General features: G+C 41.2%; 1 protein-coding gene across 3 annotated transcripts in view; it reads right to left on the bottom strand.

Moving 5' to 3' along the window:
- ENOX1 (ecto-NOX disulfide-thiol exchanger 1) overlaps window positions 1–16,035 on the bottom strand; it is a 612,013-nt gene that overhangs the window by 133,162 nt on the left and 462,816 nt on the right. For all 3 annotated transcript variants that reach the window (XM_011940311.1, XM_011940319.1, XM_011940300.1), the window contains one exon: window positions 10,523–10,735. In XM_011940311.1, the coding sequence (XP_011795701.1) occupies window positions 10,523–10,735 (213 nt within the window). The remainder of the gene's footprint in view (window positions 1–10,522; window positions 10,736–16,035) is intronic.

Here is a 16,035-nt window from a genome sequence, read left to right as displayed (position 1 = left end):
CCACACCCGGCTAATTTTTGTATTTTTAGTAGAGACGGGGTTTCACCATGTTGGCCAGGCTGGTCTCAAACTCCTGACCTCAAGTGATCCACCCATGTTGGCCTCCCAAAGTGCTGGGATTACAGGCGTGAGCTACCGTACCCGGCCCTGTGATAGGCGATTTCTAATTACTTAGCCCTTACTGGGCCAGGCACCATGCTTGATGATTTAAAACAGTAGTTATCAAAGTGTGGCTCCTGGACCAGCATCATCAGCATCACTTGAGAACTCACTAGAAAGGCAAACACGCAGACCCCAGACCTACCGAAGCAGAAACTCTAGGGATGGGGCCCAACAGACTCTGCTTTAACAAGCTCTCTGCATGATTGCAAGGCATGCTAAAGTTTGAGAACCTCTGATGTAACACATTATCTTAGCCAAGTTTTCCAACGACCCTCTGAGGTAGGTGCTAGTATGAATGCCCATTTCACTGGTGAAGAAACTGAGGTTCACTGAGATGAATATTTACTTGGTCAAGGTCATATATTTAGAAGTGGTGAAGTTGGGAATGGAAATTACATCTGTCCAACTTCAAATCATGTATTTATACCCATTATATGATGGACCAAAGTCTTATGAGCTCTGTGCTGTGTGATGTGCTAGACTTTGTACATATTTGGATAAAAAGGGCCAAATATGCAGCTGGTGCTTGAGCTGCTCAGAGTCCCTGGGGGAAACAACACATACATGATTGAATCGCAAGATGAGAACTGCTTAAGAGAGCTGCAGAGGGCACTGAGGGAGGCCAAGAAAGACTTAAAGGACCCCTTGGCTGAAACTTGCAGGTAAGTTGAATTTTCAATGCAAACAAGCCAATCACTGGAGGTTGTGATGGAGCAGGAAGCTGCATTTACCTCTCTACAAAAGTGTATTGAGGAACATGAGAGCCACAGTGCAGAAGAATCAAAGTGTCTGGAAAAAAGGTCCCTACTTCTTTTGTGTCTACCAGGCTGGAACCAATTTCTCTCAGTGTATGCCCTCAGTCTTCTCATTTTGTCTAAAATCCAGTCTGTCCTACTTTTTTTGAAATAAAAGTCACTGAATAAGCCACAGCAGGTGAAACTTAGAGAGGTGGGGCCAGGGGAGTGTTTTTACGAATACAACACTGTTTTGGGGTTGCATGTAGAGGGGAAGAGGGAATTGGGAAACCTGTGTTGGTCAAGTCTTAGCTCCATCACTAATTAGCTGTGTGATCTGAAGAAAGTGTCTATCTGTTTGAATCCCAAGGCAAAGCGGGCTGGACTAGACCATTCTGAATCTTCTTTCTGGCTCCGGGAGCCTTTAGAACAGGGCTTAGCAAACTTTATAAGGAAAGGAACAGACAGCAATATTTTTGGCTTTGCAGGTCATACATCTACCTTGCTATAGAAGGTGTCTACACATAGAAGTGGTTTGTCTCCTTAAATAGAAATCCTCTCACTTTGTCTGTGGCTACTCTTTCATGATTCTCCCCAGGTACAGTTTTCTTTGGCTGGAAAACAAACACTAAGTTGTACTTCTCTTTCTGTTATGCAGAGTCAAGAACACATCATCTCTGCTTTAAAGTAACTCTACTAACACCTCACTTTTCCTCAATTTGAAAGTGTCCTGGCTTTAAAAAATCTTTGTAAATTTTTTTTTATGCGTGGATTTTGTCCAGTGTAACTCAGAGACTATTTCCCAGAGTCCCCCAGTGCTATCAACACACACTCCCCTCGCCTGACGTTGGGCCGTGGTTAGAGTCCAGTCCTAGACCTGGGCTCATATCAAAGTGACAGAGTTTTCATCTTTAGCTCCCAGAAGTTATACGTTTCCTGAATTGCTGTATTTTACTTAACATGCACTCCAATTCTTTATTGTTCCAGAGTGTAAGACTTGATTTCTATCTTACATTTTGGTATTATTAAAGACATTTTTTAAAAAACATAATGATTTGACTCAGTATATATATTTTCCATGAGACTGAAAGGAAGGATACCAAAAAAAAAAAAAAAAAAAAAAGACTCATTTCAGTTCTGGCAGGCATAGTGTCCTCCACCATCACCTTTGGCATCCTGTGAAATAGAACATTCTGTGCTCATCCTTGATGCTGGAGTTTTGACACAAATTATTTTCTCTGGATATTTATTCCCTAAGACCAAAGAGGTATTTTTTTAATGGAAATAATGTTTCCAACACTTAATGCATTGGCAAATACAGCCATCAGTACAATTTTGAGGAGAAACAGAAAACTCGTCACATTGCTAAAGCAGTTACGGGGAATTTTTTTTCCCATGGATGAACTACAGCAATGACTGCTACAGACATGGGAAAACATTTTAACACTTCATAAAATTCCTTTTTGACAGCAGGGGACACAGAAGCCAAATTTCCCTTGGTGGAAATAAAAAATGTTTGGCTGAGATGTTCCTAAGAAGTAAATGATTTCAGAAAGAGCTTTTCAGGCAGAAGAAATGTGGACGAGGACACCAATCTGCCTAAAAGGGAGATCACAGTACACAGAGATCAGAAACCCCTCACATTTCACTCTAGCACTTAGCACACAACCTGACACTTGACAAATATTTGTGGAATGAATTTAATCATTCATTCAGACACTTGAGGCTTTTACGATTTTACCCAAAAAGATAGATGAGGGCGTGACAGTGGAGAACTGTCAGTGCCCTGCGCAGCTGTCTTTGGCAATAATTCTGACCAATCTTCAGCACCTGCAGAATCCAATGCACATAATCTCAGGGTCGAAATGGGGCTTAAAATTCACAGAGTAGCCCAAGAGGAGTAACCTTCACAGCAAGGTATAGGCAGAACATGTGCACAGAGTAATATCTGATCACCTGTTCTATGATCACTTTAGGAGCTTTGAACCTCATGGTTGGGTCCTGAAAGATACCCGTATTTAGATATCCAGAGATGATAAAGGGTTCACTGGTTGATATGATAAGAACTGTAGAATCTTAAGGGTGGAAAGGAACCTCAGGGGATTATATGGTTAAACCCTTTTATTACAGAGATGAGAAAAAGGAGACTTCAGTTGCTTAGAAGACTTTCCCAAAGTCACAAGGCTAATTAATGGTCAAACTTGGATTAGAACCAGATCTCTCTGCCTAGTCAAAAGTCTTTCCACCATCTGCAGTTTTTAAGACCTAAGATGAGGTTGATGCCATTTCCTATCACAAATGTATAAAGCAAAGTTGCATGATAGTTCTAACCTTTCCAATCTCCAGGTTGAAATAATATTGAGAACAGTACTCTAATACCCCTACTGTAAAATTCTCAACTAAAGTATATGCTGTGTGCTCTACTTTAAAGAGAATGGCATATTAGAGCTAAGATCATTGAGATCATTTCACTAATGATCTAAAACAAACAAACAAACAAACAAAAAACACTTAGGTTGTGTTCTGCAATTATTAGGTTCTAGCACAATTTTCAGCACTGCCTTCCTTTCCACCTGTGATTGGTCAACAACCAGTTGTTTTTTTTTTTTTTTCTGAGGTCTTCTATGTGCTTACAAGAATTATGCCAGGTCCAGAAGTGGCACAGTGAGGTAGAAAAGAGAACAGTAAGTGGCCCGTATCTCTATTTAGCCTAAAATCCTGCTAGAGGGAAAAGCAAGCAAACAAACCAATAAACTTGACGCACATAAAATAATTAGAAAATAAGTGCTCAAGTAGATAGTCTTAACAAGTGCTGCAGAAGGTAGGGGAAAGGGAGATGATTATGGGTTATAATGGATAAACAAGGTTTCATGGAGGAAATGTGATAGAAGTGGGCTTCAATTTTGGCACTTGGAGGAGGGGAAATAGTTCCGGCAAGGGAAACAGCACAAGCAAATGTGTGGAGGTAGGAAAGAGGGTAGTGCCAGAAGTAAATACTTTATTTTCTAGCCAGATAGCAGCATTTATACTCAGTGTGATGTCAGCACACCTCTTCAACTCTACCTGTAAGCTGTACTTTCACATTTATAATATTCTTTTCATTTTACACACACACACACACACACATACTTAGAAAGCAAACTGTACAAGGAGCCAAGAGTCTTGATTCTAATCTGCCCATACTAAATACCCAAGGCCTCTCACGTCTGCTCTCTGAGCCTCAGTTTCCTCCTCTGTAAAATGAAAGGGTTTCGCCCAACCCTTTAAAGTCCCTCTTAGCTCTAACATTCTATAATTTCTGCTTTTTATCCATGCTTATTATATGGATGGCACATATTCTTAAATTAATATTAATCAACCTTCTGCACTGCCGCTGGCTTTCCCATTTGCCTTTCTCCAGTTTGTTCCCTTCTCTCTTACTAGGAAGCATGTTGGGAAAGTAGCAAAATGGGGATATCATGGAGTGTTTAAATTTTTATTAGATATGTGTGTGCTGTAATTACAAAAAGGCAAGCAAAACTTATCATCTTGGCATGCACATTAATAACTGAATGCGGTAGTCCATGCTTCCTGAACTTCATAAACAGCTCCTGTATGAGCTTTGAAATTACAAGCTTTGTTCATAGCTGAGAAACTGAAAGTGGGCAGGTCTGTGGGGAGTTCCTATGAAGCACAGATTTTTAAAAAGTGAAGATCAAAACTCCAACGTCTCTGAGCTGGAAAACCTGGAGAAGTTTCTGGCAAATGGACGGGTTAAGAAATGACATAAAGATGAGACTAGGATGCTAGTCGAGTGACATGACAAAGATGATTTACCTGTGCTGACATTTTTTTTTCTCTTTTTTCTATATCTAGCAAATGAGGTCTATCCAGCTGTCCCAGAAGGGAGGAGAAAGCCCTAGGTGCCACAGCAGGATAGACGATGTTCTCATTTAACGTCTTTCATATGTAACTGGACATCATGGTCAGAAGTGAAAAATCACCCCACACAGAAGTGAATGGATGCTGTACTCCCCAAACTTCTGGTGAGGTTTAGTTACAGTCCCCTGACACTTTAAGCTAAGGCTTTGCTAAAAACAATGACTGTTTGATATTTAATAGCTGGTCCTGGGGTGAAGACCAGAGATATAAAAAAGGTTAGAACTTTTGCAAATATGGACGAAACTAAACACCATCAAAGCTAGAGCTGCTGGACTTTGATGGAGACCTTTAAATAAATCACAGCTTATTCTGTATGTTATTATAAATGATTTGTGATGTTTTTCAAAAAACTTTTGTAAAGCACTGAACTTCAGGAATGATATCTCAGCTTTCTTTCTCCTCGATGGCTGGAGAGCAATCTAGGCCATACATGTGAGCCTATGGATCCTTTCCAAACGAAAGCAAGAACAAGTACACAAGCACGGAAAGGAGATAGGTGCATCTAATCCAGCTCATGGATCACACCTGAAGTTTCCCTTGTCCTATACAACCAACTGGTTATTTCCAGCAAAATCCATAAGGGGACTCACATACTTTTACCGTGCTTTGAACTCTGCAATGTACCTGAGCTTCCCTGGAAGCGGCTGAGTGAGCCCTCCGTTTGGGATACCCAGCCTGCTCCACTAGTTAGCTAGTTTGCCAATACATGTGCTTCCAAACCACCTCACAACAATTTCCCAACATTCCCCTCCTGTCCCACGAAGTCAGGAGATCAAGACCAGCTTGGCTGTTTAGCGAACAGGCTACCATGGAATGCCATGAAGGAAGGCACTGACACTGGGAAGATCTTTTGGCACTGACTCTGAGGAGATCCCTTATGTGGGAGGGAGTAGTCGGGGCTGCTATGGAATAACCAGGAGATTTCCAGCCACCTGGAAGAAGGAAAACTGAGGTGCAATTCCTGAATACTCGTGCTTAACAATTCTAATCTCATTTTAAGAGAAGAAGCCAAAATGTGATTCCTGTGGTGTTTGCCAGGAACATTAATGCAGACAAATGGGGTGTGACTGGTTCTGCTTTCAGAAAATGCAGCAAATATGTCAGTCCCTGAGGACTTTGGCAGTTATTGTTTTACCAGCATCCCCAAAGTCCTGACACCAAACACACCTTACCACACTGAACAGAGCTGTGGAAACAGGAAGTGCAGTTGAAACACAAATATAGCTTCACTAGAGAGAGGGAAACTTGGGACAGGAAAGGAGATGCGTTCGGATTAAAGGATGAAGAGATGTGTATGTACCTACCAGGTTAGTCAGGTTACTGCTAATCTTTTCACAGGTTGGGTTCCTTTTTGCAGTTCTTTTTGTAAAAGCACATAGAAGAGAATGGAAAGTTCTGAGGTTGCTCAATGAGATATGCAATCTTTCGGTTCTGCCTCACAGGCTTAATTCTAGCCCAGGCTCACATTTAAGGTATCCCCCATCTTCAAGTCATCCTGAAAGATCTTGGTTGTCAAAGATTCACATGAAGGCTCCTCAGAGTCTCCATGGCTGGGGTGTATATGTCCTGGTCAGCACTGTAGGATTTTCACAGTCTTGGCTGTTATCTGCCAACTGCTGAAATACTTCAATTTGATTCAGAATCAAATTACAGGGCTAAGGGGGACTCCCAAATAGTAACAGGCAGATGGTAAATACAGAGCCTGTTGGATGGTTACACTTGGGAATACTACAATGTAAATTTTTGATGATTCTTTCACCCCAACTCTCCTAATATTTCCTAGCCTCTGACCAAGAATTTGGTAAAGTGTGGCAATTTCCAATAAAAAGTATAGCTACTGAGCTTTTTCTCTGATTTGCTTCATTACACATGCAAGTTGAAACCTCGTTTCCTGCAGATGATGCTAACATCAATGCCAAACTACTCAATGAGGTCACCAGAAATTTCTGAACTCACTGTTTCAGGGTTCCCTCCTGCCTGTCTCCTGATTTACTCATTCATTCACTCACTCATTCACCCAATATTTCTTGCATATTTCTATGTTATAGGGCTTGATATATATTGATGACTAAAAAAGACATGTCTCTTCCTTTGTGATGCCTGCTATAATAACTAAAAGCAGACATATCATGAAATCACTACTCAGTTGGATAAGTGTTACAAGGGACCTTAATAAAGATGCAGGGGGCAGGGCGTGGTGGCTTATGCCTGTAATCCTAGCACTTTGGGAGGCCAAGGCAGGCGAATCACGAGGTCAGGAGATCAAGACCGTCCTGGCAAACACGGTAAAACCCCATCTCTACTAAAAATACAAAAAATTAGCCAGGTGTGGTGGCACATGCCTGTAGTCCTAGCTACTCGGGAGGCTGAGGCAGGAGAATCATTTGAATCCGGGAGGCAGAGGTTGCAGTGAGCCGAGATTGTGCCACTGTACTCCAGCCTGGGTGACAGGGTGAGACGCCATCTCGGAAAAAAAAAAAAAAAAAATGCAGCGATGGCAGATCTACTAGAAGAGGGTGGACCAGAAAGACCTCTCTGAAGGGTGGCTCCTCATCCAAGACCTACAGGATAAGAAGATGTCAAGCACACAGAGTATGGGAAAGGGCACCCCAGGCAGAGGGAACAGAATGTGTAAAGACCGAATGGTGGAAGGTGGTTTTGATGGGCTGACGGGGAGAGAGACCAATGGAGATGATGCATGGTGAGTCTGAGGATAACTGAAGGTAAAGAGGTGGGCACAGAGAGCTCTGTCGGCTAGGGACAGTGAATATTCTCTAAATGCAATGGGGAGCTACTCAAAGGGTTTAGTGGGGAAGACATGATCTAATTTGTATCAGACGGAATGTGAAAATAAATCAAACTAGAGTAGAAGTAGAAAGGGAGGCACTCTGACAAAAACTGCAAAAATCTTCCTAGTAGCCATTCTCCACTCCTGCCTTATTATGAGAACTCCAGTTTTACTCTGGAGAGCAGCAGGCCCAGTAAAAATTGTATTTCTCACATTCTTTGTAGTTAGGCATGGCCAGGTATAATAATTCTGCCTAATGAGACCTACGTGGAAGTTAGCTGGGGATGGATTTTTGGGCAGGTTTTGCTTTCTTGCTATAATGACGCAACTCCTTCATGTGGCTTGCTTCCTCTTTTCTTACGTGATTTCTGCCTGGAAAAAGAAGATGTGATGGCAAGTGAAGCAGCAGCAACCATCATAGACAACTATCCAGGTAAAGCGAATAGTACCAGAGAGATCTCAGCCCTGGCAGCCTTGAACCACTGGACCAGTGCCAACAAACCCTACATCTGGATTTTATTGTGTCCAAAGAGAAAAATCTTCTACTTGTCTTAGATACCGTTTGGCAGAATTTTCTGTTCCTCACACGTGGATGCCATGTCTGACACATCAGGTAACCAAAGCCTGACTTGGGTGGTGGCGGTTACAATGAAGAAGGGTGGGCCGAATCGGGGTATATTTTTGAAGGAAGAAACAACAGGACTTCTTGATGGCCTAGATGTCGGTTGTGGTGGTGGGAGATGGCAATTACAAAAAGTACAAGACTTCGGCTTGAGAACTTATGAGAATGGGAAGGAAAAACCAAAAGAGGGGCACGTTTGAAGATTAGAAGCAAGGATTCCATTTTTGATATTTCAAAGTTGAGGTGCCTAAGAGGCAGTCTGTACTCCTGTGGTTTCCAGGAGATAGGATCTTGCTGGCCCTATTCCACCCCTTCATTCACTCCTTCTCAGGGAGTGATGAGCCAGCCTGCCCAGGGAGAGTGCCTGCTCTGCTCACCTACTCCCTTGCTTAGGCATCCAAAGTGTAGCCTCCAGGAATGTGGCTGGGGTCTTCAGTACTGCCTGAAGCTGGATGCTCAATACAACGACCAACATTCAGAAGCCAATTATTGCTGTAAATCTCCACATCACTTTCCAATTTGGTTGTTATACCAAAAAGTATTTGTAGTCCCACATGCTACACTTTTCTGTCCATCTCTCAGTTGCTTCAAATATGGGCCAACTTACACCTATATAATGACAGGTAGACATTTCGTGTTCTTTCAGCCACATCATAGGGGCCTCATTGTAATAGGTGCCTCTTTCAATAGTTACTGCCAAAGAAAATGAAGTTCTCGCCTATTCACGGCTGCCCTCTTATCTTTATTGTTAGAGTCAAGGGTTGAGTCTTCCTTGCCCGTTGGGACTATAAACTGTATGGGAATTAGAACTTATTTAAAATTGATGCCAGTGAGCAAAAGGTAAACACACAGTAACCATTTCACTGTTCAGGCACATGACTTCTTACTATAACTCTGAAGAAACTGTATTATTAGAATTGTTTTACTGTGCTGTCTCTTATTTTTCTCCACTACCAGTTCACTCTTACCTTCCCTCCATCCACTGATCCATTCCTTCCTTCCCTCCTTAAAAAACTGCTGTTAATGTTGCTTTTCTTTATTGTATCCCTAATAACATTAGAGTTTCTAGACATACACTGTTAAAGAAAGGGTCATTCCTCAAGCCTGGTGAATCTAGGTAATGTGGTCTGGTATCAGTCTGTGTGAGGACAGAGCAGTCTTATTTTTCCTATTCCTTTTCTTTAAAGACAGATTGGTCTTATACTGGATATTAGATCACTTACCAGAATTTACATTTGGGAATTTGTTATACGATACACTACGCTGCTGTAAAACCTGTCTTTTGATAAAGTCATATAAGATACTTTTACATTTAAGATCTCGGTTTTGCCCTCTCTTCCATCCCATCCTGACAGATACATTATTCCTTGTGTTTGCACTGATGAAAGAGGTGATAGGCATTTTGGCAGACTACATCACAGAAAATAGTACTTATCTTCAGAATGGAAATATACATCCCACATGTCACTATCATGTAGGACCCTGCACCTGGTATGGAATGGAGTGTGGCATTGTTACAGTGTCATTCAGTGGCTTTTACCAAGCAAGAGAACATCGGCAGCTGTGATGCATGATGCCGCTGTGACATTAACTACAGACACAGATAGAGTGCCCATAAAAAAAATATACGCCCTTTTTTTGAATAGAGCCCTGGGTAATTACCCTGACTATTGTTCTAAGAGAAAGCCCCATTTATACCCCTTCATCATTTAGACTCTGGACATAAAAAAAAAATCACTGGCATTAAGTAGTTAAGGCAATTTGCTTTCCAAATGAAGAAAGGACAAAAAAAATCCCTGCTCTTGAGTTGCCCATTTTGACAGCCACAGCTCACCCAAATAAAAGATCCTGAGGAGTTTTTCTGATAGTACCCTTTTCCTACACAGAGCCCAAGGAGAACATGTTCAAGTTTGCTTTCTGCTGTCAGCACTAGGAGGACACAGGGGGCTGTGTGGACAGCCTGCGGGTGAAGGGTGGCGGCCCTGCAGCTATGATATGAACTGTGGTAGGTCCAGCAGGCACAGATGCATCTAGCTGCCCTGCCCTGGTGGCCAGGCTTGCTGTTCTGAGGAAAAGCTACAGAAACGTTGCTCACCTTGAGAAGTAAACTCTCAGGGCAGGGTCCGTGTTCCTCCAAGGTGCCACAGAACATGAAATAGGTTATGAGGTTTGCCATTCAATGTGGAGTAAAAATGGGAGATTATTGAACTACTTACCCCCAATGAAAAAATAAAATTAATCAAAAAGAAAAGGCAAAATCACAACAAAAGAGATGGCCCCCAACATTTTACTTACATTGAGTGAGAATTCCAGTTAAGGCATTTTTGAAATTCTCCTTGGCTTCCTCCATCTCCTGCTCATGTGTGGCTTTTTCATTCATTAGCCGGCGGACGTGGCTGTTGGCCGACTGCACCATGGAATAGAACTGGTTTGCAGAGCGCCGATTCACTTCCCCTCGTTCAATCCAGGAAAGCAGCACTGTGATCGCCTCTGAAAACTTGCTATCATCTGGAAACGGAAAACCACCAAGTACAAATCATGCCAAGATGAGAAAATACACTTTATTCTTATTCCTCTGAAAAGACAGAGCATGGTCCAACCTGGTGGATGTGTTTTCAGAACTCAACAAATTAGCTTTCCTGAGACTGACTGCCATATAATCACTTAATTTCTCTTTTCTCATCTAACTTCAGGGCACCATAGAACCACTCAGGAGGTTCACACTCTCATCTGCCAACTCCATGAGCTCAGCTATAGGAGATTTGTTCTGGGCATTCTTAGGAATAAGGTACAGCCTAATTCTTCCACCAAACCTTGTTTTCTCTTTCTTAAGATGGACTTGAAAAACTGTTATTAACCTACTTGGTCTCTACTTCATTTCTTTGTTCCTTTAACAAAAATATTATACAGTATTACCAGTTTTCTGATTTATAGAATCAGCTGAGTTAGTGTTAAAATGTGGAAGAAAGATTGGATTACTTTAAAACTGGTTGTAATGTATGGTACTATCCCTAAGGCAGGTAGTAGGAATAAGCCAATTCTTGTTCTACTGTAGTTCAAAACTAATTCCATTTTAGGGCTAATACCATATACTTAATTAGGCTGAAAAACAGAATATTTCCTAGTTTTCCACAAAAGAGAACATGTGTCCTGAGGTGTTCAGTGTTTGCTTTGGATTGCTATGGAAAGCCCATTGGAACCCAGTTTGAGATGTATGTGTGTGGTGTTGGGGGGGCGGGGGACAGGAAGTGGGAAATGCAGTTCCACCTGAAAATAAGTGATAAATTCTATTTCAAAGAAAACAGATTTGCCTCCTTGGGAATGGTTACTGGAACAAACCTGTGTTGTGTGGCTTAGAGGTGAGAAAAAGGAAGTTTGTGGGTGATTAAGTTAATTAGAACTGGAAGTTGTATGTCAGCTGTTACAACATTAATCGATCTGACTATTGCTGAAGGCTCACTGCCTACTTTCCAGGCAAACCTGAGGGGAGAATCCTTTCATTTGTATTCTGCAATCCCTAGAAAATGTGCTTTAGGGAAAAATATCCTACATTTTTACAAGTAAACTAGGTAGACTCTGAATTCTAAAACTCAGGAGCAAAATTAGATTGAAAGATTCAGATTCTTACCCATTCGTTTAAAAAATTCTGAGGGCCTACTGTGTGCCAGGCAGTGTCCCCTCTACCGGAGGGGCATCGGAGACATCCTTATGTATTGTTTGCATATAAACATACATACAGTCCACATGCATAGACAGGGGGAGATTCACACTTGAGAAAAAGATTTCATTTCACTCAGCAGATTTTAAAATCAATCACTGAGTTCTTATTAGTACTTTACACATCTTACAAAACCTTCCCACCATTGAATGCTTTGTAAATTTATAGGGTGCTTTACAAACATCTTTAGTGTCTTTTCTCCCAAAGACCTCCTCCCAGACCAGTACAGCTTCCTTAGTATGGCTGCTACTTGCCCAGGAGGTGCGTGTCCTGAAAGAAGGTAGGGCTGAGCCTAATTCAAGGTCCTGCGGTTGAGCTCTGCCTTCCCCAGGGAAGAAAGCAGCTTTTAGGGATGTGCTCATGCTCAGCCACCATTCTAAGCCCTCTCCTGCTGCACAGCGGCCTTCTAGATTTGGGGATCAAAGCTTTTTTTCTGAGCGAACCTGCCCCCCTGCCGTCATACTTTAACCAGAGGAGATAACTGGCCTGGGAGTGCTCACAAAACACCCTGTGAATGACAGACTCAAGTTGCCTTGAAAATCTAAACCCATAGGCACAGAACACACTTACTGAGTATTGTAGCCGCTTACACCATTTGGTTAACTCTGGAATTTCAATCTAAGTTCAACCCTCAGTGAACTCCAGCTGCAATGGTTTCTTATCTCATTTCATGGACTGAAGCGGCTTGTATAAGATAAAATCCATCACACAACTTAACATTACGTTCAGTCCATGGAGAGGCCCATAATTTAGCATTATGTTTGTGAGAGGCCCACTGCCACCGTTACTGGCAGAATAAATTTTGCCTCCCTCCACACTCTCTACCGCTCCTCCCACCAATATATGTTAGGAGAATGGACCTCAGCAAAGACAGCGGAAATAAACTTAATGCTTAGAAGAAATCTTTTTTTTTTTTTCCTCTGAAAAGATAACAACAGAAAAAGAGAACACTGATTTCATGTACTATTTTTTCCCCTTTGCTATGAGTTTCATGTCTACATAACACAGAGAAAGAAAAATCCTTAACATTTTTGTTATGAGCTTTACAGGGACAGAGTGTAATGCTGTTCTCTTCTTTCTCTCATATACAGGTAGTTTTTCCTTCTCTTGCTCGTGGTGGCTTAGTTCATAAATAGACTAACTTTACTATCAGGAAAAAAACACTTCAATTTTAAAAAAGTATGTTTGCTCAAATGGTCTGAAAGCCACATTTTATTGCTCATCACACCTAGACCTAGAGCACAATACATTCACCAGCAGATTATAGTTTCAGAAAGAGGAAACAATATTCTTAGTATTAAGCCACTGAAAATACACGCTTTCAAAAGTAAGTAGCCAAGAGATTTTCTAACATGTTAACAAGTACTAGGAGGCAGAATTCCATTAGCCTAAAAGAGGAATATAGTTTCATAGACTCCCAATTTCATCTTCATTTCTGAACTTTCTGAAACTGACAGGCCAATATATGATTGATGTACTGACATTCAAATTAAATTAAAAAAACATTAGTTAAGGCATGCTTGATAACTCCAGTCAATATTTGTTGCCATGTAAGAAGTGACTTTAATTTATATTAATTAAGGCTAAGCCAGTAACTCCCTCTGGATGGCTACAGGAGGATATTGGGAGCGGTCATTTTCAATACTCAACTGTAAATTCAATTTTGTATTCAGTGGAAAGATCACTGAGAAGGCAGAAAACAATATAAACTAATTTAAACAGGATTTAGATTGCAGCATTATTAAAGCTATTCATGTGGAAAGAAATTAACACTGCTCATAAAAATCACATCAAAGACGCACTTATAAAAATTCCAAATACTTTCTGTGAACATGCTCAGGCATAACTCTGAACGTGGATGCAGTTTAGAAGCTAGAATGTGCAGATGTGCTTTTTCCACAGTAAGAACTGGGAAACATTGGTATATCATGGAGGGAATATAAATCATTTGCTCATTAGAAATTGCCCACCGTTTTCTAATCAGGATCCTCACAACGTTAATGCACCTGAGTTAACAGACAGGTTCATTCACGAGTCTTGCTTTTTTCCTTTCCATCCATCCGTCCTGCTTCCTTTGCCAGAGCCCTCTTCGTTAAACAGCACGGCATGCCTCCCTGCATTTGCTCATGCTGCGCACTTATCCTTGGGTCTCTCACACTCCTGGTCCCCCAGGCAGCTCTTATTCTTCCCTGAAGATTCTGCAACCCTAGGATGCATTCGGTGTCTCTTTGTTATGTTTCCACAATATCCCGCATATCCTGCCATTAAAGCATTAGTCACTCTGTACAGTAATTGTTGGTTTACAGATCTGTCTCCAGTTTTGAGGGGCTAATATGAGAATAAAATTTCCAAAACATATTTCAGTCCTTTGGTTACTCTGAGTTTTTCCCTTTGTATTTTATATGTCATTGCACTCTACAGTAGTTCCTCCTTATCCACAGTTTTACCGTCTGGGGTTTCAGTTACCGTAGGTCTCAGTTAACTGTGGTCAACTGCAGACCGAAAATAATAAACGGAAAATTGCAGAAATAAGCAATTCATCCATTTAAAATTGCACACTGTTCTGAAGAGCATGATGAAATGTCACGCTGTCTCCCTCTGACCTGGCCAGGATATGAATCATCCCTTTTCCAGGGTTGATTGTCCATCCACATTGTCTACACTACCTCCCTGTGAATCACTCAGTAGCCACCTGGGTTGCCAGATCCACTGTAATGGTACAGCAGTGTTTGTGTTCAAGTAACCCTTATTTGGCTTAATAATGGCCCCAAAATGCAAGAGTAGTGATGCTGGCAATTTGGAAATGTCAAAGAAAGGCCACAAAGTGCTTCCTTTAAGTGAAAAGGTAAAAGTTCTTCACAATAAAGAAAGCAACAAATTGTATGCTGAGGTTGCTAAAATCTAGGGTAAGAACAATTTATCTATGAAATTGTGAATAAGTAAAAAGAAGCTTGTGCATAGTATATATAGTGTTCAGTACTATTCATGGTTTCAGGCATCCACTAGGGATCTTGGAATGTATCCCCCAAGGATAAGGGGAGACTACTGTATTCCCAAATGATTAGTAGCAATTAATGCTGGAAAGATACAAATGCAATGGTTAAAAGTTAGGAAACATCGTAGTTGATAATAAACATTTAAATTTCATGTCAAAGAGTATTTTCACATATGCCATTATCTACCAGAGATAGATGTTCTCATGACAATTAAGCTGAATGATCCTGTTATACACTTCAGGCTTCAGAAGTCATTATCACTGGCAATGAAAGTTAAGAGTGATGTCAGAGAATCCCACAGAAGCAAGGCCCTCTGCAGTGAGGCACTAAACGGTTTATCAAATAACTCAAAAATGTTTTTGAAAGCCTTTTTAATTTTGGGAAGGTAATTGCCCTTTCGCTTTGTGAGGAGTAAATAATATTAGAGTGATACTATCAGATGTCACCACTGGAATCCACGCCCATCTCATTTCATTTCTGGTTATTTCAGACTTTGTTAACCTCCTTCCCTCTCCTCCATGTTTATTGAGTACTTGGCACACAGTAGGTATTACAAAACTGCATACGGGAGAACTCCTTGCTATTCAAAGACCAGGCACAGAAGCAGCCTTTGTGAGCTTGTTAAAAATGCAGACTCAGCCTTTCTCACACCTCCAGAATTGGAATCTGCATTTTACTCCAGGTGATTTCTACGCACATGGAGGTTTGAGAAGCACTGAATTAAGGACTCAGTGAAGGCCAGGTAAACTGGTTAGGAGCTGACCAAAGTTAAGAGATAATGAAAACCTGAAGTGGAAAGCAGCAGCTGAGGCAGCAGAGACTTTCAAAAGGAATAGACGTGATTCTTAAGAGCTTTGTGAGTCTCTATCCCTGTCCCCATGACCAATTAAATAGCTGTCACATCTATTCAGGAAAAAAAAAAGTGTTCAAGACTTGGAAATGGGCATAGAGACTACTACAGACCCTTACTATGGAATGCTGGGCATGAATTACCTAATTCTGCAGGCGGAACCTTTAATTCTTTGGCTAATCTCTGACTAGGCTATTTTACAACTTTGTAGGAGTGGAACATAAATTGTGGCAAACTGATTACA

The sequence above is a fragment of the Colobus angolensis genome, unplaced genomic scaffold (assembly GCF_000951035.1).
Source record: "Colobus angolensis palliatus isolate OR3802 unplaced genomic scaffold, Cang.pa_1.0 Scaffold101, whole genome shotgun sequence".
Lineage (NCBI taxonomy): Eukaryota > Metazoa > Chordata > Mammalia > Primates > Cercopithecidae > Colobus > Colobus angolensis.
Note: the sequence above shows the minus strand (reverse complement) of the source record. Positions and strands in the feature narration are given on the sequence as shown.